This window comes from Cervus elaphus, chromosome 11 (assembly GCF_910594005.1).
Source record: "Cervus elaphus chromosome 11, mCerEla1.1, whole genome shotgun sequence".
Lineage (NCBI taxonomy): Eukaryota > Metazoa > Chordata > Mammalia > Artiodactyla > Cervidae > Cervus > Cervus elaphus.
Genome location: NC_057825.1, coordinates 38,275,303 through 38,298,513, shown reverse-complemented (window position 1 = coordinate 38,298,513; position 23,211 = coordinate 38,275,303). Strand labels below are relative to the sequence as shown.

The 23,211-nt window shown below is 41.5% G+C and overlaps 1 protein-coding gene across 1 annotated transcript in view; it reads left to right on the top strand.

The window, feature by feature from the left end:
- The window catches only part of ANTXR1 (ANTXR cell adhesion molecule 1), a 252,957-nt gene that overhangs the window by 115,365 nt on the left and 114,381 nt on the right, over positions 1-23,211 (top strand). The window contains exon 12 of the mRNA XM_043917596.1: positions 1,151-1,229. Within this exon, the coding sequence (XP_043773531.1) occupies positions 1,151-1,229 (79 nt within the window). The remainder of the gene's footprint in view (positions 1-1,150; positions 1,230-23,211) is intronic.

Sequence of the window (23,211 nt, the reverse complement as noted above, 5' to 3'; positions counted from 1 at the left end):
CATAGTGAGTGGAAGAGTATGAGTTCAAAGCAAGGTCTGTCTGGCTGCATTACAACTACATTTCTAGAAAGTTCTCAGGCTACCCAAAGCACTGTTATACTCATAACCTCATCCTGTCGTCATAATTGCCCTTCTAGATGATTATCTCCTTTCTTAGAGATAAGGAAATTTGGAAAAGAAGCTCAGCAAGGATAAGTGATCCACAGCTGATTCAGGACCCCACAGTCAGACCCTCTGAGGCCATGTTCAATGTTCCTCCGTGTCTCTCCAGAGCATCACGTATTCATCCACACTGCCCAAGCCTCTCTGAACTAATTTATGGAGAAAATCTCACAGTGATGCAGTTATGATAAGTGCTAGTGAGATGAGATCAAAATAGTCAAGAGAAGGAGGAGAATTAGCATCCTGAGCAAGAAAAGGAATATGCAGGGAAACAGACAAGCAGTGTTGGTGAGGGAACACAAACTAACCTCTCTGTAAACACATCTCTAACAGAATGAAGACAGAATGGTGGCTTTAAGCAAAAATGCTAAACTTGTTCATCTGAATTCTGCTTTCAATCATTTGTTCAAATTACAAAGCCTCCAAATCTAGTTGCTTGACATCAGCCCATGATGCCACTGATTCCACAAACTAGCCCTGTGTCCATGCTGCTTAAGGCAAGCTTATGTCTCAACGAGCATCTTCTAGATGGGAGGAAATAGAAGGCAGGTTAGCTCATGTACTGCTGTACCTTTCTGTGTTGCCTGGGTGGTAACAAAACCATCACCATCAGAATCTCATCACTGAGAGTCCAGACAACAACTGTAGAGTTTCTAGCTTAACCAGTTCATCCCCTGCTGATTTGGACCATTTGTTAAGACTACCTCTTCCTACCTACTACAATGTGGCAAGTAAATTAAACGGGAGCAGCCTCTGTCCATTCAATGCTATTTGCCATGATGTAAGAAAGGCTGGATACACTGCCTTGCTGCACCAGCCGGGTGTATCCTGACATCTCTCTAGGGTGTTAGAGATGGGTCAGCCCTTGGAGAGCATCCTCCGAGTTTTACAAAGGAGCCAGCTCAGAGGGTGGTTTAGAACGGAGCCCCCAGGGGCCCTGTGTGTCGGCACGCCGTGCTGAGTATCCCTGGTCCCCGTGTCATTGCAGGAAAGCCGCACTTCAGGTCAGCATGAACGACGGCCTCTCCTTCATCTCCAGTTCTGTCATCATCACCACCACACACTGCGTAAGTCCCTGCCTTTCCCTTGACCGAGAACTTCATTGTCATCCTCATCTCCCTGGCGAGTTTTTTCCAGTTCTGCGTTCTGTTAACTGAGCTTTGACTCTGGCACTGCAAGGCCAGCCTTTGGCCACCTCAGGGGCTGAACACATGTCGAGAGTGTATCAGGAATGCCTGTGCCTCCCGGGTTCCCCGCTTCTGTTACTAAAAGTGAGACCTGGCCACACTGGCATGACCAGATGGTACGATGGGGCCAGGGCCTGTGCAGTGCGGAGTGGGGATGCCTGGATGGACTGGGTTTAGGAGAAAATGCACAGAAATAAATGGCGTAGTATATACAGAAAACCCATCTTAGGGAGTTTTTCCTCTAAAAGGAAGCAGGGGGTAGGTGGGTAGTGCAGTAGCTGAAGGAAGAGGTGGAGTAAAAAGACAGGCTTTTATTTAGAATTGGAGAAGTTGCCACTTGTTAATATGATTGTGAAAATAATCCAGGAGAAAATGGAAAATTCATGAAATGGGAGAGAAGAGGAAGGGACCTTGGCCCATAGGGGCAGAGGGCAGACTATATCCTCTGCCAGCTCCTCCGATGCCCCATCTCTGGGTCCTTCATGGAAGGAGTATTCATCTCTGGCTATGCATGAGATCACCTGGAAAGCTTTTAAAAGATATGATTCCCTGGCCAATTGGGACAAAGTCTGTGCAGCGGGCCCCAGCTTTGGTGGGTTCAGGGCCCCCTTGGGAGTTCTCTTGTGCAACTATGGCTGGGAACCCCTGGGTTTATGAGGTTGCTCCCACTGTCAGTGTCTTGGAGCTCAGCCCATCAGAGGGCAGTCAGGGCTTTGTTAGCTCATATACAGACCTCAGCTCCTAATATGAACATTTCCGAAAGGATCTTTATTGAATATTCAGTTTCTGTTCTACCAAACGCACTTTTCCCATGAGATTGCTCTGCATGCTAAGTCGCTTCAGTTGTGCCTGACTCTTTGCGACCCTTTGGACTGTGGCCCACCAGGTTTCTCTATCCTTGGGGATTCTCCAGGAAAGAATACTGGAGTGGGTTGCCATGCCCTCCTCCAGGGGATCTTCCCAAGCCAGGGACTGAACCTGTGCCTCTTAGGTCTCCTGCTTTGGCAGGCAAATTTGGAGAATTCTTTACCACTAGCGCCACCTGGGAAGATCACTCTAGAGACTAGCATTTTTTGACCTGCTGGCCAGCTTAGACAGGTACCTTAGTCACTTCCCAGCTGGCCTTTGGAGGGCATATCATTAGAACCCCTCAGTGATTGGGGTTTGTGTCCTAAACACTATCCAGGTGGATGAGGGAGGGAGAGCAGACAGGCCCTGGGGACAAGATAAACATGAATTGTTTCCTGGAGGAGCAGGAAGCCAGGCCTCACAAGGGACAGTGCACCCAGCTTCACCAGGTGTCCCTCCTCCTCCTTTCCCCCCACACACATATGTTGCATCATATGTTAGGAGCCAGTCAGCTTTCCTGAAAGCTGGGTAAACCAATGCAGTGGGTACAGACAATGGAAAAGTTTCACTTGACCACAGTAAGAGCCTAGCGTCATCATAGAGACGTATCACCCCTGAGCAATGTCTGTGTCTCAGGCACGCCTCAGTGGAACCTTAAATCTGGAGACTAAATCTGAAAGCTGGATGCGGGAGCAGTGACATGTCTCCAAGCATGCCCTGCCTGATTCTTTCAGAAACTGACCCTGTTGGAAACTGCCAACCTGCAGGAAATGATTAAAATACCCCAAATCTAACAACGCCATTCCAGATTCCTCCCTGCTTTGGAATGACCCAACAGTTTGGGCCTGTATTTCTCATTATGTCTGACTGGACCAGAGAAACAGCCGTGTCCTGAGTCTGCGAGGGCAGGGAGGTGGGAAGGGGAAGTATCTCGGGACAAGCCTGTGGGGAGGCAGGGGCAGGATGACAAACTCAAGCCCTGGGCCGCTAAGCCAAGAAGAGAGGGTGTCCTCACTGACATAACCCAAAAGGAAAAGAACTCCCAGACAACTCTAATATCATCCTGACTCACTCCAGCCTACATTGCATTTCCCATCTCCTTCATCTGAGTGCAAGTCATCAAGTTTTCTGTTTGACCCTTGATCAGCATCACCTCATAGCATCTGCATTATTCGCCTTTCACTTGAGAAGGCTGCATGTCTATGACAAAGTTATAAGGACCCTAAGATTTTAGATCCAGGTCCATTCACTCATTTATTCAACAAATATTCACTGATCATGCACAATGTGCCAGATCGGCACTGCCCTGGGTGCTCAAGATACATCAAAGGACACAAAGGACAAAAATCTCTTATCTCATGGGTATGTGGGGAGAGAAAGCAGGCAGTGAACAATAGACATAACAAATGAATCACACACTATGTTAAGAAGTGATATAAGCTGTTAAAAAAAAAAAAAGCCAAGGGAATTGCATGATGATCCAGAGGTTAGGACTCCATGCTTTCACTGCTATGGGCCTGGGTTCAATCCCTGGTGGAGGAACTAAGATCGCACAACCCATACCACGAAAAATAAAATAAAGTAAAAAATAGAACCAAGAAGGGAATTTGGTACTGCTTGAGTGAGTGAGTACAAAAGAAGTGGCATTTGAATAGAGACTTTGAAGTTAGCTGTGAGGGAGAACTTTCCAAACGGTGAGCCCCACTCCTCAGAGCCCATCACCAGGGTCAGCTGGTATGTTCAAGGAAGAAAGAGGGCTGGTGATTAGTCACAAGAGGAGTGAGGCAAGCAGTAGGCAGTGAGGTTATGGGATGGAGAGTGGAGGGTCTGGAAAGAACTTCGGCTTTTGCAGAGGTGCAACGCAGCCTGGCTTGCATTTGAAAGTTCACTCTGGCTGCTGGAATGGCCAATAGGAAGACAAAGGATAGAAGGACCTTGACTGTTCAGGAGGGTTGTGGCAATATTTCAGGCACAAGTGGTGATGGCAGCTTGACTCAGGTGGGAACAATGGTGATGAGAGAAGAGATCATAGTCAGATATGTTCTGAAGGCAAAGCTAGCATATTTCCCAAATCATTAGACATAAGGCTTGAGAAGAGAGGAATCAAGAATGGCCCCAAGGTGCAGCCACTGTGGAGAACAGTATGGAGGTTCCATAAAAAAACTAAAAATAGAGTTGCCATAGGATCCATCAATCCCACTCCTGGGCATATATCTAATTCAAAGGAAATATGCATTACAATGTTAATAGCAATACTGTTTTGCAATAGCCAGGACATGGAAGCAGCCTAAATGTCCATTGACAGATGAATAAATAAATAAGATGTAATACATATATACAATGGAATATTAATCAGCCATGAAAAAGAGTGAAATAATGCCATTGGCAGCAACAAGGATGCACCTCTTGTTGTACTAGGTGAAGATTGTCATACTAAGTGAAGTAAGTGGAGAAAAACAAAATACCATATGCTATCACTTATATGTGGAATCTAAAATATGATACAAATAAACTTCTTACAAAATAGACTCACAGACATAGAAAACAAATTTATGGTTCCCAAAGGGGGAAAGGAGTGGGCAAGAGATAAATTAGGAGTTTGGGATTAGCAGATACAAAATACCATATGTTTAATAAATACTATATATTTAATAGATATATAACAAGGTCCTACTGTATAGCACAGGGAACTAAATTCCATATCCTGTAATAAACCATAATGGAAAGAATATGAAAAAGAGTATATATATTCATATATAAATATAACTGAATCACTGTGCTATACACCAGAAACTAACACAACATTGTAGTTTAACTATGCTTAAGTAAATAATTGTTAAAAAAAAGAATGGTCCAGAGGGCTTCGGCCAAGGAGTAGCCCTCGGTTGACAGGAAGAAGGCTAAAGCCAGAGAGGATATGAGGCAGAGGAGGAATCAGATGTTTTTTTTATGCACCAGTCCTGTGGCCTTGACTGAGTTATTTAGCCCCTAGGTACCTCAACTTCCTAATCTGTAAAATTAGAATAATAATAATTTACATCTCTTAGCAGTATTGTGAGTATTAAATGAAATGATATGTAAAGTGCTTGGCAAGCAGTCCTGGCCTGTAGTAAGTGCTCGATAAATGTTAGTTGTTATTATAGTGGAAGCTTAGTCAAAATGATGGACCTAATTGGAGATTCTTCCCAAGGAGTTGCTCCTCACTTCAGAGTCCCAATGTAACAAAATAACTCTTTCAACACAACATGTAGCCCTATGAGAGTATGTTTGTAGCTTGATCAAACCCAAATGATTGTAAGGGGACAGACAAGTTGGCCAAAATCATCCAGAGAAGAAGATTTATAGTGAAATATTCAACCCCAGTCCCCAACAGGTCCTGTAGAAGCTCAAATTAAAAAGACTAAAGCCATCACTGGACAAATAGAGATGCAAGTGGAGTGGGTGGTCCTCCATAATATGAAGTAAGGTCTTGGACTTGCCTTTGTTTCTTGGGCAGCTGGTTTGGAGGACAAGGTTTTTAGATCAAAAATGATCCCCTGGGTCTGAGTAAAGGGTTAGTCTTGTCAGTGCCAGTTGCAGCCTGCCCAGTCCATCCCCTGGAACCAAAAATAATTTTAAAATATGTAGTTGAACCTGTTCTTTTCTCGCTTTATTTGGTGCCCATTTGGACAACTGTGTCACAAGTTTTCAAGATCTGCAATGAATAACTGTTGCCTCTGCCAAGAGCAGAAATTCCATGAAGTTTTACAGGAAAGACATTTTTCCATCCAAGAACTAAAAGATTCCTATACAAATGGTAAACTTTGTTGAGCTCCATGACTATAGAAAATGGTCAAACATCCAAAGCTCTCTCTTCCCAGCATATTTGAATACATCCCATCTCTAAGAGTCTTCACTGACCTCCTTTTTTTCTCCAACTCTAGAAATAGGTTGAGAAAAATCACCAAAATGTACTGCTCTAAGGGAAATAGCAAAAAGCAATTTGTCATTTTGATAACAACTCAAGCAAATTTAGGACCTTACCAGAATTTTTTATGAAAGATTGTCTTCTTTTATGTAAATAACCTTAAAATTGTGTAATTTTCCACCTGAAGTGTACAAAAATCAGAGAATCGTCCAACAAGTATTTCTCACATTCTTCTTGTGTCTCCGGTGCTCCATTTATGTTTTACAAGTCGCTGTCCTTAAGGAACGTAAAATCCATTTTGAGAAGTGAGTCCAACAAATTCATAAAAGAGTATGTAATAAAGAACAAGGTCATGGGAGCCAGGTGTATAAATGCTGTAGGATTTCAGAGTAGAGAAGATGTGACTCCACAAAGAGTCATGAGGGCTTCATGAAGGAGACAAAACCCAAGTGGTGGTTTGAAAAATGATAATAACAGGTGAGAAGTGGGAAGTGGCCTTCTGCTGAAGTGAAACCAATCTGAGCAGAACTAGATACAACCATGAGCATAGTTTGTTCATGGTCCCTCCCAGAAAACATAACTTTTTTTTTTCTTCTTATTTGTATCAATATCTGGTGCCTTCTAATTGAGGTCCATCCCTCAGGTTGCCAACTACTTTCCAAGGATGTGCATGCCACACCCCTGATCACCTGGTGATCAACAGTAAGGCCCAGCTGATGCTTTTCCCTATTAACTACTAGGATTTAATTAGTGTTGGTTTCCAGGTTGGAGAATCACAGTCTTTGAAGGGGAGACCTAAAGTTAGACATAAAAGTCTAAAATCAACACTAACTCAGCGGACAGCCTGTCTTTGCTCCTAATTTATCCGAACAATAGCCTGGCTACAGTGGTGTGCATGTGAGCATGCTCAGTCACTCAGTCATGTCTGACTCTTTGCAACCCCATGGACTACAGCCCACCAGGCTCCTCTGTCCATGGAATTTTCCAGGCAAGAATACTGGGATAGGTTGCCATGCCCTCCTCCTCCAGGGGATCTTCCTGCTCCAGGAATCAAACCTACATCTCCTGTGTCTCCTGCATTGCAGGCTAGTCCTTTACCCACTGAGCCACCAGGGAAGCCCCACAGTGACAAGGCTGAGTAAATCTGAGAGGACCCATGTCAAGTCCCTATTGACAGAAAATCTTTGAATTAAAATAAAAATGCAACAGACTTAACCCTAAGGCATCAAAACCAGAACGAATGCTCTATGATTACAGCAGAAAGGAAGAATTAATAATAATATTGAGTCAAAAATCCTAATTTCAGGTTCCTAATTTCATTTCCTATGATGATCTTGGGCAAGTTAATCTGAGCCTGTCTCAGTGTCTGTCTTATTGTAAAGTTTAAAAAGTGACAGCTCTGTGTTAGTTTGTTGACATTCTCTTTCCTTACCGAGTAAAAGTCTAATGGACTATCTCATTAAAAGATTTGCTGTTCATTATTTATAAACAGGCTATTTTCCCTGATTAAGAAGTATGCTTCCCTCTGAGTCCATGATAAGCCTGTTCCTTTAGGAACAGCCTGGGAAAGACTGAAGATGTTGCCTGCATAATAATGAGGGAGAGCAGCACCAGTAAATTAGATCTGGTGATAAGTCAAACTGGGTTAAGCTGCAGTTTCCTCAATATTTTTTGTATAGTTGATTTATAATATTGTGCAGCAAAGTGATTCAGTTTCATATATATATATATATATATATATATATATATATATATTCAAATTCTTTTCCATTATAAATGGTTGCTGCAAGATACGGAATACAGTACCCTGTGCTATACAGTAAATCTTGTTGTTTATCTATTTTATACATAGTGGTGTGTATCTGTTAATGTTCACTATTTTTGAAAAGAAAAGTTTTCTCAGTAAATGGATCATGGTGTTACATAAGGGAACTATATAGACTGTGTAGAAGAATGAGTCAAAACAAGTATTAACTAAATTTGATGCGTCATTACTACATAGAAAATGTCTAGTATTAAAATTTAAAATACGCTATCACACCCAGCATGTCTGGAAGCGTTTTATCAGAGGAGGTACCATTTCATACAGATGAGAGCTGCAAGCTCAGAATCTTCTGACAGCCTGGATCGTCCAGCGTGCCCTGAGATAGCCACTACTCACTGGGGTTTGGAGTACATTTGACTTCTATATGGATGAACATAGTACAAATTTGTTGCCCAAGGGTTTTTAAATGATTTTATTCTTCAGATTTTCATGAATTGAAACTGTTCTGTTCCCAAACTAATGGCATTTTTCCCAGAAAAAGAGTGAGAAAAAATTTTGTGTGTGTGCTATCAAGATCAAGATTCAGGGCAGGCTCTGGCATATGAGGATCTACAGCACAAAGCAGACAAAACCATCGTGACTGATACAGAATCTAAGTAACTACATTTGCTAAGTCCAAGGAACACAGAGATAATGCATGGGAAACAGACAAGTACTGCAAAGATTTGCAATTTGACATAAGTGCTTTGATTGAGAAATGAACAATGCCCAGTGATGCCATGAAGTGGAGTGTCTGGGGAGTCAAAGAAGGATTGATTCACAGGAAAGAAGATGATAAATTTGCTCAGGGTATGACCTGGGTGAAAATATGTTTGAGGCCCATGTGGCTGTGGTTAGTTGGGATGGGATGTTAGGAGAGAAGATAGAGATGAAACAACTGGGACCGGTTGGAGAAGCCTTCCTTAGTTGGAGTTTTTCTCTAGTATTTACTTTAAGTATAATACAGAATGCTGTTTTGATATTGAATTCCAATATCTCCTCATTTAGGAAATAAACATTTTTCATCTTCAAAAAAAAGAATCTAGAGGAAAGCAGTGTCGTAGGAAAACTGGCATGGCCTGAGTTTGCCTTGGAATACCAGAAACCAAGGGCCCTTGTGGCTCCGCTGGTAAAGAATCTAACTCCTATGCGGGAGACCTGGGTTCGATCCCTGAGTTGGGAGGATCCCCTGGAGAAGGGATAGGCTACCCACTCCAGTATTCTGGCCTGGAGAATTCCATGGACTGTATAGTCCATGGGGTCACAAAGGGTCAGACACAACTGAGCAACTTTCACTTTCACCAGAAACCAAGGCGATGGTAACTTAAATATAATCTGGATGCTGCCAGTGTAGGCTGAGGTTGCACAGGCAGCCTTGGTTAGGGCTAGCTCAGAAGACAGTGTGCTGGAACCCATAGAAGAATGCTCCAGTGCCTGCAGCAAAGAGAGGCTTCAGATGAAGGTCAGGGGCCATCTTCCAACCTTGTCTGCAGAGTTCTATTCTAAGCAACTTCCTGGGTTCATTTTGTAAGTCGGTTCAATTCTGTGACTAATTGCTTTGAAATAACTTAGGAAAATAAAAATCCAGCCCAGCTTTGTAGTTGTATAACTATCTAGGTAAACAGACAGTTGGCATGACTGCCCTTGCCAAAATTTCTTGAATTTCACCAGCCTGGTAGGGAATGAATCCAGAACCTCGTGCTGAGTGGCAATCTGGCCTTCCAACATAATAAAAAACTAATGCTCACTCTTCAGAAAAAGTAGAAATCAGAGAAGTCTTTTTTCTCCTATTTCTTTTCCAAGGTAAACAAAACAGTCCATTAATCAAAATAGGTAGCTATCTTTGAAGTAGCTAATTCAGACCAGCAGCTATAAGTATGTGGGCCTCTTCATTAAGGAAAGTAGTTTAGAGAAGCAGTTGCTGATGGTGAACAAAGCCAAAGACTGGGACCGGCACATATGAAATAGTACTGTGGTCCAAGTGTTAGGCTCTCAGAGAAGCGCGTAGCCTGTCTTTGCCCTCCAGAAGCATACAAACTAGTTATCAAGGCAGAATACATACTCCAACAGGTAAATACTATATTTGGTGGTGTAAAAGGTAAATATTATATTTGGGGGTGCAAAAGGCAAATACCACAGGGTATCCAGAAATTCTTTGTCTATTCCAAAGACTCATGAGTCTCCACCCAGGCCTGTGGATAAGTAAATTGACACAAGCACTGCACACTTTGGGGAGAGTCCACTTAATGGTCCTAGTGGGTTACCAAGTTCTAACCCTAACCCTAACTTCTCAGTTACTTAAGAAGGCATTCATGTCTTCCTGCAAAAGGGAGCTGGACAAATTCTAGAAATTCAAGAGTAACATATAGACAGCTCACGATGTACTCAACTCAGAGTGTCTTTTTCCGAACAAGACCCTCCCCAATTTTTATTTCTCCCCAATTGTATTTCTCAATTATAGGAAAAGACTCATGAAGAAGACAAGTCCCTTCCAATCAATCAGTGGAGAAGGGCAGGACCAAGCCCCATACCAATTTTTCCTATAGGTTCTTCACCCTGACATCATTCCACTGCCTGTATAGTTCACTCCCATGTCCACCCTTCTCCTTATCCATTTAGCCCCCATGTCTTCACAGAGGGTGAAGACTTCCTATCCTGGAAGAATAAGGGGTGTCAGGGCTGGAGGGGAAATAGGAGACTGACTTTGCAGAGGGTTTGAATGACAGAAGATGGAGTCTGGGTAATGGGAAGCCATTCAAAGGAAGAACAAGGCAATCTTTTTGGAAGATTAATTCAGCATTTGTTTATTCCAAGTCTATTAGCAAAATATTATTTATCTGGATGTCCCTGATTTATAATTTGGTCATTTGGAAAGGAACAGGCTCCAGTTTATTGTTCCATTATCTGAGGCGAAAGAAACTTTGTTCCAAGAATGACCAATCCACAGCCCTAGGGCTACTAGTGATTCATTAGCGTCTCATAATCAGCACCTGAAAAAGGATGGCTTTTGCTTTCTTATTGCTGTAATTATAGGTGATATGTCCTGTGAAAGATGTGGCTTAGCAAAGTACAAAGGAAAGACTTAGTTGGGGAAGAAAAGTGGGAACCATCATGAACTTTGGGATCAGATCAGTGTGACTAAAATCCCAGTCCTTAAACAACTGGCAGTGGTCCTAATACACAATAGATACCCAGTGTTAGCTTCCTTAGGCTGATGTTATAGGTTCTCTAAGAATCAGCATGGCGACAGTCTCTGACAGATACCATTCGACAGAAGAATGGTATCTGAGCCTAAGGAAGCAATAGAACCTTTCAACTTGCTGAAGGAACACCTTTCAAGTATCATATTAAATAGTAAGGACACTGCAAAGGAGAATCTCAAAAAACTGAATATGTGAAAAAAGATTACCAAGTATGATAAGTCATATAGAATAATCTATAGAATTGAGACCAAAGATATGAAGAAAGACTTGATAGACATTTTCAATATTTCAAGGGCTGGGCTCTCCTGAGGTATATCTGCTTTTATTGTGTATATCTAAGGAGTAGAATGGGGCTTCCCTGGTGGTTCAGATGATAAAGAATCTGCCTACATTGCGGGAGACCCGGGTTCGATTCTTGAGTCAAGAGGATCCCTTGGAGAAGGGAATGGTAACCCATGCAGTATTCTTGCCTGGAAAATCCCATGGACAGAGGAGCCTGGCAGGCTACAGTCTATGAGGTTATAAAAAGTGGAGTAGAATAGGTTGACGGATAGTTGTGGTTCAGTTTTGTAAAAAGTCTTTCTGATTGGGTGCTCCGTACAGGTGGGAGTCAACTCCCCATTGTGGTTATATTCAAGTCCAGGCAACTTGATAAATTGGCAGAATTATGTAAAGGCCATTCATGCATCAGATAGGCAATTGGGACTAGAAAAACTTTCAGACTTCTTCCAGTGCTGAAAGTCTGAAATTCTAGAACTAAAAGTGATCTAGTGAAAGAGTAAGGCAAATATTATCAGTCCTATATGGTGCAACAAATGAGTTTGGCTTTTATATTTTGAAAATAAATAAGAGCCTTTTGTTGGTGACACTGGAGATAGTTTCTCTTAATGTGGTTCAAACTAGCCAACCTCCACCTGATACAAGTGAGATTATATTTCAAACCAAAGTGAGCTTAAAGCTCCTCACAAGAAAAATTTGTTTTCAAATAACTTCAAACGCATCATCTCATTTACAAATGATTAATACACTAGTCAGAAATCAGTCTCATCTATTTATTAATTAGCCTTAGTAGAGACATATATAATTCAAGGTCTTTTTTTATTTTAACAAGATCAGCTATTGTTTCTTGTACTGTCATTAGAAAGGCTGAAAGACCACAGTAATATCAGAATGCCAAACTCAGATGTCAGACGTTGTTTATGAACTGAAATAAAAATAGTTTGGCGGCATCTCTATTTTGATAACCCTTGTATATATAAGAATCTTTTCAAATATGTTTTGAAGGATTGTGCTGATTTGTTTTTCTTGGATGTTTGAGGAATTGACTTTCAGTATTTTTATCTCAAGGCATTTTAAAGAATGTTTGCTCTAAGTTTGAAATTTCCTTGTTTTGAGAGTAAATGAGAAAAAAAAAGGATTTTTTTGAATCTATACTTGAGGAAATTCAGATAAGCACATAACAAGATGGTGATATTTATTTTTAGAAATAAAAAGTCCAAATACTAATCCATAACCAAGATAAATATATAAAGGACCAAAGCCAGCAGTTAAAAAACACAGACTGATATATTGTGTTTAAAATATATTCTGCTATATTTTATTTATAATAAAGCATGCATTCAACAAAATAAAAGGGCACAAAGGTTAAAAATAAAAGTATGAGAAAAATTATGTCAAGGGAATACCAAAATAAAGTTAACATAGCTATATTAAAGTTAAACTTTTTAGCTAAAAATCTTTATTGATAAAAAGAGGACCATTACATAATGTTAAAAGGAACTGTTAACCTAGGAAGTATAATTCTAGCCTGTACTTCATGATATATCCTCAACATATATGAGGCAAAAGCTGACAAGATTACAAAGAGAAATTGATAAATCCACCATCACAAGAGGACATTTTAAAACAATTCTCTTAGTAATTAATAGATCAAACAGCCAAAGGAATCAGTTCAGTTCAGTTCAGTCGCTCAGTCATATCCAACTCTTTGTGACCCCATGGTCTGCAGCATGCCAGGCCTCCCTGTCCATTACCAACTCCCAGAGCTTGCTCAAACTCATGTCCATCATGTTGATGATCCCATCCAACCATCTCATCCTCTGTTCTCCCCTTCTCCTCCTGCCTTCAAGCTTTCCCAGCATCAGGGTCTTTTCCAATGAGTCAGTTTTTCACATCACGTAGCCAAAGTGTTGGAGTTTCAGCTTCAGCATCAATCCTTCCAGTGAATATTCAGGACTGATTTCCTTTAGGATTGACTGATTAGATCTCCTTCTAGTCATCTTCTCTAACACCACAGTTGAGAAGCATCAACTCTTGGGTGCTCAGCTTTCTCTATGGCCCAGCTCTCACATCCATACGTGACTACTGGAAAAACCATAGCTTTTACTAGATGGACCTTTGTCAGTAAAGTAATGGCTCTGCTTTTTATTATGCTGTCTAGGTTGGTCATAGCTTTTCTTCCGAGGAGCAAGCATCTTTTAATTTCATGGCTGCAATCACCATCTGCAGTGATTTTGGAGCCCAAGAAAATAAAGTCTGACACTGCTTCCATTGTTTCCCCATCTATTTACCATGAAGGGATGGGACCCGATGCCATGATCTTCATTTTTTGAATGTTAAATTTTAGGCCAGCTTTTTCACTCTCCTCTTTCACTTTCATCAAGAGGCTCTTCAGTTCCTCTTCACTTTCTGCCATAAGGATGGTATCATCTGCATATCTGAGGTTATTGATATTTCTCTCGGCAATCTTGATTCCAGCTTGTGCTTCATCTCACCTAGTGTTTCTCATGATGTACTCTGCATATAAGTTAAATAAGCAGGGTGACAATATACAGCCTTGACGTACTCCTTTCCCAACTTGGAATCAGTCTGTTGTTCCATGTCCGGTTCTAACTGATGCTTCTTGACCTGTGTACAGATTTCTCAGGAGGCAGGTAAGGTAGTCTGGTATTCCCATCTCTTGAAGAATTTTCCATAGTTTGTTATGATCTACAAAGTCAAAGGCTTTAACGTAGATGTTTTTCTGGAATTCTCTTGCTTTACCTATGATCCAACGGATGTTGACAATTTGATCTCTGGTTCCTCTGCCTTTTCTAAATCCAGCTTGAGCATCTGGAAGTTCATGGTTCACGTACTGTTGAAGCCTGGCTTGGAGAATTTTGAGCATTACTTTGCTAGCGTGGGAGATGAGTGCCACTGTGCAGTAGTTTGAACATTCTTTGGCATTGCCCTTCTTTGGGATTGGAATGAACACTGACCTTTTCCAGTCCTCTGGCCACTGCTGAGTTTTCCAAATTTGCTGGCATATTGAGTGAAGCATTTTCACAGCATCATGTTTTAGGATTTGAAATAGCTCAACTGGAATTCCATCACCTCCACTAGCTTTTTCATAGTGATGCTTCCTAAGGCCCACTCGACTTTGCATTCCAGGATGTCTGGCTCTAGGTGAGTGATCACACCATTGTGCTTATCTCGATCATGAGGATATATTTTGTACAGTTCTTCTGTGTATTCTTGCCACCTCTTCTTAATATCTTCTGCTTCTGTTAGGTCCCTACCATTTCTGTCCTTTATTGTGCCCATCTTTGCATGAAATATTCCCTTGGTATCTCTAATTTTCTTGAAGAGATCTCTAGTTTTTCCAATTCTATTGTTTTCCTCTATTTCTTTGCAAAAAGAATAAATACCAGAAAAATGATATAAATCATGCAATTAAACATGATCTAGTGGACACACAATAATGCTACAGCAAAATGTTCCAAGTAGGGTCCAAAATTTGGAGGGGGCATAAAATGAGGGCTATACAGTTAAAAGATTAATTAAAAATACCATTATTCCATAAATTTTAAGAAAGATATCTCTGAAATTGGAAAATTTCAGAGATTAATGTATCATAATCTCATAGTGTTTTTCCCTAATGGCTCATAAAATAATGAGTCATCCTACAATGGATGCATCTTAAATTCATTAAAATGTTTCCCAGCAGTCTGTGCTATATCCAAAGTAAAGATGATGAAACATATGCTGAACAAAACTTATTTTTCACTTCTTCTCCCCCACTCACCCCTACCAACAGTGGAAATGAGAACTCTATCCTTTCTCCTCTGGAGAGTGGGGGCCAGGGAGAGGGAAGGAGCTGATCGCCAACCACCTTACAGCCAAATCATGACGTCTTGATAGTGCTGCTGCAGGGCTTACTGTGTATAGGAAAATCTCATGTGCTTGCAGTTTCAAATAAGTCATTTAAATCTTTTATAAGTCAAATTAAAATCATAATGGAAATTAGAAAATAAAGTAGTCGATTATAAAGATTCCTCATACCAAAACTTGTGGAATACAGCTAAAGTGACTCTTAGATGGAAATGTGTATCCTTAAATATCTATGTGAGAAAAGAAGAAAGGCATAAGTTGATTAGCCAAGCTTTGAACTCAAACCATTACAGAGGAACAATGGAGTAAGCCCCTCCAAAAATAGAACAAAAGCAATAAAGTAAGAGAATAGAAAACAAGACAGAAAACAGAGTTGTGGCTGCTGCTGCTAAGTCACTTCAGTCCTGTCCGACTCTGTGCGACCCCATAGATGGCAGCCCACCAGGCTCCCCCGTCCCTAGGATTCTCCAGGCAAGAACACTGGAGTGGGTTGCCATTTCCTTCGCCAATGCATGAAAGTGGAAAGGGAAAGTGAAGTCGCTCGGTCATGTCTGACTCCTCGCGACCCCATGGACTGTAGCCCGCCAGGCTCCTCCATCCATGGGATTTCCCAGGCAAGAGTACTGGAGTGGGGTGCCATTGCCTTCTCCCAGAGTTGTGGGGAAGGGAAGTAAAAGAATAAATATGTATTCAAAGAACTGTGTTCTCATCGGTCAGTTCTGAGGGAAAAGTGTTAGTCGCTCAGTCATGTCTGACTCTGCAATCCCATGGACTATAGCTCGCCAGGCTCCTCTGCCCATGGAATTCTCCAGGCAGGAATACTGGAGTAGGTAGCCATTCCCTTCTCCAGGGGATTGTCCTGACCCAGGGGTCTAACCCAGTTCTCCTGCATTGCAGGCAGATTCTTTACCATCTGAGCCACCAGGGAAGCCCCCAGTTCTGGGTGGGGGACACACAAACTCCCCTCTGTCACAGGTTCAGGCTGTGCTGGACTGAGATCATTTACTGAGGGAACGAAGAAAACATACGCCAGTTAAGCTCATCCCTCACTCCCTTCGAGGTCTTTCTTCCCATGGAAGCCTTTGTACACAAAGTGAATGTTATAAAGTGTTGTATAGTGCTTACATTTTATTCTCCGCCACTCTTTCTCAAGTTCTTTTTTTTTTTAGTGTGGACCATTTTTAAAGTCTTTATTGAATTTGCTACAATATTGCTTCTGTTTTATGTTTTGGTTTTTTGGCTGCGATTGGCCAAGAGGTGTGCAGAATCTTAGCTCCCCAACCAGGGATTGGACCCATACCCCCTGCATTGGAAGGCAAAGTCTTAACCACTGGACTGTCAGGGAAATCCCTTACTCTTCGCCATTCTTGTCGGGAACTAAAATTTTCCATGTTACTATGAAACCCTTGATTTCTGTGGCTGTTTGCCCCTCGGGAGGTCTTCTGATCACTTTTTTTTTTGAAGTTTATGGTTCTGCTTTTTCTAGCCTCTCACTTCCTAGTCTTCTATTTTAGATCCCCTCCCTGCCCCCTTTTCTGATTTGACAAAGCTTCCGGGTGCTCAGATATCAAACAACCAAGCTTCTTTGAATATAAAATAAGAATCCCCAGTCTCTGAATAGGAACCTGAGAGAAAGTATATTCCTTAAGTACACAAGCTTTAGTGAATGTCCAGTGTGTGCATTTACGCGTGCTCTTGGGTCATTGGGGCTATTCCAAAAGATTGAGTCTTTTAGGTTGAGCATTCTGAATTAGCAAATGCAGTTGGGAGAGGCACAATTGTAGGAAGAAGTGCACAATTTAAAGAGGATCCAAAAAGTGTGTGTTTGTGGAGAGAGAGAGAAAAGAGGGGTGGAGGGAGTAGTGCAGGAAGAGAGGGACGACAGATTCATAGTTGAGGAAATATGACCAAATCACAGAGAAAACCTTTGAGCATTTTCTGTCTGCCAACACTAAAATAATGCCAACTCTTTAAATAGTCCAAAATTGGCAAAAAACCAGTGGACTAGGCTATCCCAGAACTGGAGGAGACAGCAGCCAGGCCCAGGCTACATTGTCCTAGCTGGGAGTTTACAGTCACAATGCACCAAATCGCAAATTGCCATAGGGTCTTTACATATATCTTCTGACCAGGATGTTGTGATTTACATTGTCTGCACCCCCAAAGAGCAAACAGACTCTTTCCTCTGCTCCCCACAGAATGACAAAGTCCCACCAGGGTACATGAGCACCCTTCCTTTTTCAAATCAACCAGCTTCTCACCTTTTCATTAGGGCACCAAGGAAATTCAAAGGTCAGTAATTTAATTTTTAGCTCCCCAGAAGAAGAGTCTGTGCCACAAGCAATATATAGCTAGCATTCCTTTGCTGTAACGATGGTTCCTAGAACAGATGTTAGTTTAGCCAGTGTCCAAAGCAGTGGGCTTAATATTTTGTTTCATTTACTTAAAAAATTAAAAAGCACTTGAATAAGTGACAACTAAAATATTTCTGAGTTCCCTCTATATACTGTCTAACATCAGGAAAACTGTTTCAATTGCAGGCCAAGAAAATGAAAAAGGTGCAGCTAAGGCACTTTTGTTTTATCTGCATTGCCCAAATCCATCAACTTAGAAAAGGTAGCTCAAGGCTTTTGAGACTGTGTGTAAAATGTGCAAACCCATGAAAGTAGATATCTAACAAATACTCTTCACAGTAGAGTCTGACATGGCAACCTCAGTTGGCCTTTAGCTGCTGGCCTTAAAATTTGTGAATGCAAATTTTTGATCCCTCACAGATTAAAAAAAGAAATGTTTGATGATGATTCCATATTTGTATCTCATATTTCCTCACTCTAAATAATGTCCATCCTTACTCAATGCCTTTGATAAAATTTCACTTTTCTTCTGGACTGCTCTCTCCTCCTCTCCACCTACCCAGATTTCACCATGGTTACAGGGCCTGCCGAGTGCTGCCTGGACCTGCCGCAGGTTGCCTCACTGATCTCAGCGAGCCTGCTGAACTCCCCCTGCTCTGAGCTCAAGCACTGTGGGTTATAGCATCGTTTAGAGATTAACTGCACATACTGTGTGCTGCTCTTTGAGCAAGCTCTGTGAGTCAGTCCTGACTTTCTCAATGGATGGTGATAGCATCTTCCAAGATTATAGGCTGACTTTGTTCATCTTTCTATGTGTCCTACTGCTGAACATATGGTAACTATTCAATAGAAAATGATCTGTTGGTCTCCTGATACTATTTGCAGTTTTGTTGTTATTTTGTCACTCAGTCATGTCCAACTCTTTGTGACCCCCATGGACTGTAACCCCTCAGGATCCTCTGTCCCTGGGATTTTCCAGGCAAGAATAATGGAGTGGGTTGCAATTTCCTTCTCCAGGGGATCTTCTCAACCCAGGAATCGAACCCACATCTCCTGCATTCCAGGCAGATTCTTTACCACTGAGCCACCCAGGAAGCCCTATTATGCAGTTTAGAGACATTGTCTTAAGGACTAGATCATCGTGATCACCAGTAGTAAGCATCTGTCTCTCGACAATGGCCCCAAATCATAAACATGGCTTCTACCTTTCCAAGTCCATAGTCTAAAGCAATAGCTAACTGTATAGTGAAGATATACTTATTGACAATAGATAATAATGATGCTGACTAACATATGAAGTATGATCACTAAGACCAATTGAGCATATGCATTAACATTAAATAAATAATTACATTAAAGGCAAACAGACAAGTCTCTGTAGCTAATGGAACAAAAAGTGGAAATGAGAAATTAGTCTTTCTCTTCCACTTTCAGTAGTTGAACATTACTTTTTCTGTAATCCTATTTCAATAGCCTACTGACAGGAATTAAGGCACTCTGAGTACTTATGAGCTATATGTTGTCTGCATTGTTGTCTAAAAACTGGTTCTGACTAGCAAGCTCTATGAATTTTATGGAAAGGAAAGTGCTGAATGAATCCAGCATCTACTTATTATCACCCTCACCATTGCTAGTGAAGATCAAGATGATGCTGGAAAATCTTGACACAGATTGTCCTTCCATGATAAGGACTTCAAAGCTTGAGTTTGTAGGAGTGTGGCATTAATCTTCCCCTTCTTGTTGCATTATAATGGTGGCTTCTCTAAGGCCTTTTGGTGTTATTTGTATAAGGCAAAAAGTAATAAGATATATAGCAAACTAGAATTGACACATCCATATTATTAATGCTTCTTCAAAATATTTACTTGGAAAGCCGTATCCTTAACAAGACTCAAAATTTCAGCTACCTTCTGCACTCCTGCTATGAAACTAGCATGACTCTGAAGGCACAGTATTTGAATATCGCCAGTCGAGGAAATAGGAAGACATCATCATCAGTTCAGTTCAGTTCAGTTGTTCAGTCATGTCCGACTCTTTGAGACCCCATGAATCGCAGCACGCCAGGCCTCCCTGTCCATCACCAACTCCTGGAGTTTACTCAAACCCATGTCCATCGAGTCGATGATGCCATCCAACCATCTCATCCTCTGTCGCCCCCTTCTCCTCCTGCCCCCAATCCCTCCCAGCATCAGGGTCTTTTCCAATGAGTCAACTCTTTGCATGAGGTGGCCAACGTATTGGAGTTTCAGCTTCAGCATCAGTCCTTCCAATGAACACTCAGGACTGATCTCCTTTAGGATGGACTGGTTGGATCTCCTTGCAGTCTAAGGGACTCTCAAGAGTCTTCTCCAACACCATAGGTCAAAAACATCAATATTTCAGCGCTCAGCTTTCTTCACAGCCCAACTCTCACATCCATACATGACCACTGGAAAAACCATAGCCTTGACCAGACGGACCTTTGTTGGCAAAATAATGTCTCTGCTTTTTAATTTGCTATCTAGATTGGTCATAACTTTCCTTCCAAGGAGTAAGTGTCTTTTAATTTCATGGCTGCGATCACCATCTGCAGTGATTTTGGAGCCCAAAAAGTTAAAGTCTGATACTGTTTCCACTGTTTCCCCATCTATTTGCCATGAAGTGATGGGACCAGATGCCATGATCTTAGTTTTCTGAATGTTGAGCTTTAAGCCAACTTTTTCACTCTCCTCTTTCACTTTCCTCAAGAGGCTTTTTAGTTCCTCTTCACTTTCTGCCATAAAGGTGTCATCTGCATAGCTGAGGTTATTGATATTTCTCCTGGCAATATCTTGATTCCAGCTTGTGCTTCTTCCAGCCCAGCGTTTCTCATGATGTACTCTGCATAGAAGTTAAATAAGCAGGGTGACAATATACAGCCTTGATGTACTCCTTTTCCTATTTGGAACCAGTCTGTTGTTCCATGTCCAGTTCTAACTGTTGCTTCCTGACCTGCATACAGATTTCTCAAGAGACAGGTCAGGTGGTCTCGTATTCCCATCTTTTTCAGAATTTTCCACAGTTTATTGTGATCCACACAGTCAAAGGCTTTGGCATAGTCAATAAAGCAGAAATAGATGTTTTTCTGGAACTCTCTTGCTTTTTCAATGATCCAGCGGATGTTGGCAATTTGATCTCTGGTTCCTCTGCCTTTTCTAAAACCAGCTTGAACATCTGGAAGTTCACAGTTCATGTATTGCTGAAGCCTGGCTTGGAGAATTTTGAGCATTACTTTACTAGCGTGTGAGATGAGTGCAATTGTGCAGTAATTTGAGCATTCTTTGGCATTGCCTTTCTTTGGAATTGTAATGAAAACTGACCTTTTCCAGTCCTGTGGCCACTGCTGAGTTTTCCAAATTTGCTGGCATATTGAGTGCAGCACTTTCACAGCATCATCTTCTAGGATTTGAAATAGCTCAACTGGAATTCCATCACATCCACTAGCTTTGTTGGTAGTGATGCTTTCTAAGGCCCACTTGACTTCACATTCCAGGATGTCTGGCTCTAGGTGAGTGATCACACCATCGTGATTTGATATCAAAACAACTCCAAAAGTTGTGGGAACCAGATCTGGTGAATGTTGGATGATCAAATTGGGAAACTCACTGATAAAAAGCAACACGTAACTTACAAGATAACAGATTTTCTTTTTGTGGCCTATAAATTAGCTTCAGAAACACTTTCAAAGGAGGTATTTCAGAATTGCTTTGAGCATGGGCTGAATCACTGGAGAGTCTCCAGCATCCAGAGTCACTAGTTTAGAGGGAATTAGATTCCTGTCTGGGAGTTCTACTGTGTTCAGTACATGAACAGCCTCATTACTTTATAGTCATGCTTTTTACAAAGAGTCCCACAAGAGCCGAGGTAATTCTCACCTAGTATTTTTCCTATACTGCCCAATTTATGGGTTAAGGAATCTAGTATCTTCGGTGCCTATCAATTTTATCACCATTTTAGCTCAGATTACCTCTAGCCTGGATTACCTCTCAGGTAGCAAGAATAGATCATAATATTTGATAGTGTTTTACCCCTATTAATGTTTGATTGATTTTAATGGAAGCTATTAAACTTACCATTGGAACTCTCACTTGGGTTTCCCTTTGCTTGACATTGCAATGGCAACCTGAAGGCCTGTGGTTTCCCACTATGTAACCCGGGACCACCCACCAACACCACAGCCAGTCACAGTTGCAAGAGACTGTTCACAGGAATCAAATTTATTCACCTGAGCCAAGTCTGGGCACATCACCAGGAACACAGCTTGGGCATAGAAGCAAGGGGGAGAATGGAAAGGAAAGTCACATTTTATTGAAGGATGGCTGTGTGCCAGGATCTTTACATACCTCATCCTATGTCATATCAAATCAATTCAGGGAAGTAGGAATTACTGCAAGTTCATACACGTTGAGAAAAGGAAGTTTAAGAGAGGCTGGTTACCTAAAGTCTATGTATTAATAAGTGAAAGAATTAGGACTTTAAATTTTACTAAGTCCAAAGCCCAAGCTCTTTGCAGTAAGATTGGTGAGCTGTTTCTAGCGCCAGGACCATGGAGGGGGAGGTGAGCAACCTGGGGCAACATTGGCAACTGTGCTATTTCAGCTACCCACTAGCTGTGGAAGGTCTTAGTCTACCAAATCCTTATTTCCCTCAATCTAATAAATACTTGAGTGACAAGTCCTTTTAGTTTTAAACATTGTGTTACATCTCAGTCACAAAAATAAGTAAAGTCAGACTTATGTCCTGCAGGGTCTTATAGTTCAGTGAGAGACAAGCACATATGATATAATACTATAATAAAAAGGAGATACTGAGATAGAGATATAAGATGAGAGCCCACACTTGGAGTTGAGTGGTAGCACTTACTTATCTGTGTTCCTCTCTCAATTACAAGGTCAGTGATAACAAAGACCACATCCATCTTTATGCCAGTGCTTGTAGAGGGCCTGGCATAGAGTAGGTATTCAATAAATATGTATGGTATGAATGAATTGGGTGGTGCCTTACCTAAGACTAGTTGGGAAGTGGTTCAAACGGTAAAGCATCTGCCTACAATGCAGGAGACCCGGCTTTGATCCCTGGGTCAGGAAGATCCTCTGGAGAAGGAAATGGCAACCCACTCCAGTACTCTTGCTTGGAAAATCCCATGGATGAAGGAGCGTCGTAGGCTACAGTCCATGGGGTTGCAAAGAGTCGGACATGACTGAGCAACTTCACTCACTCACTTAGCTAAGACTTGAAAGATGAAAAACAGTTGCCCAAGGAATGAAAGGAAGAAAGGGTGTTTCAGGGAGAAGACCATGAGAGAAACAGTGAGCTGGTGTACAGGATACTACATGTGGTTGTGTTTAGTCAAAGCCCAAAGTATAAGGAGGGAGGTGGTGTGAGAGGAGGTTGGAGAAAACAGAGGCCTAGTTGTGAAGGGCCTTGAGCTAAGGACTTTTGTATTGAGGGACCCATAAATGGATTCTGGGGGTTTGATGGACCCCTCTGAAAATATGAGCAAAATTAGTGAGCTTGTTTATAAATGTGAATGTGTCCTTTTCTGAGGAAAGGGCTGTATCACTTTCATCAAATTCTC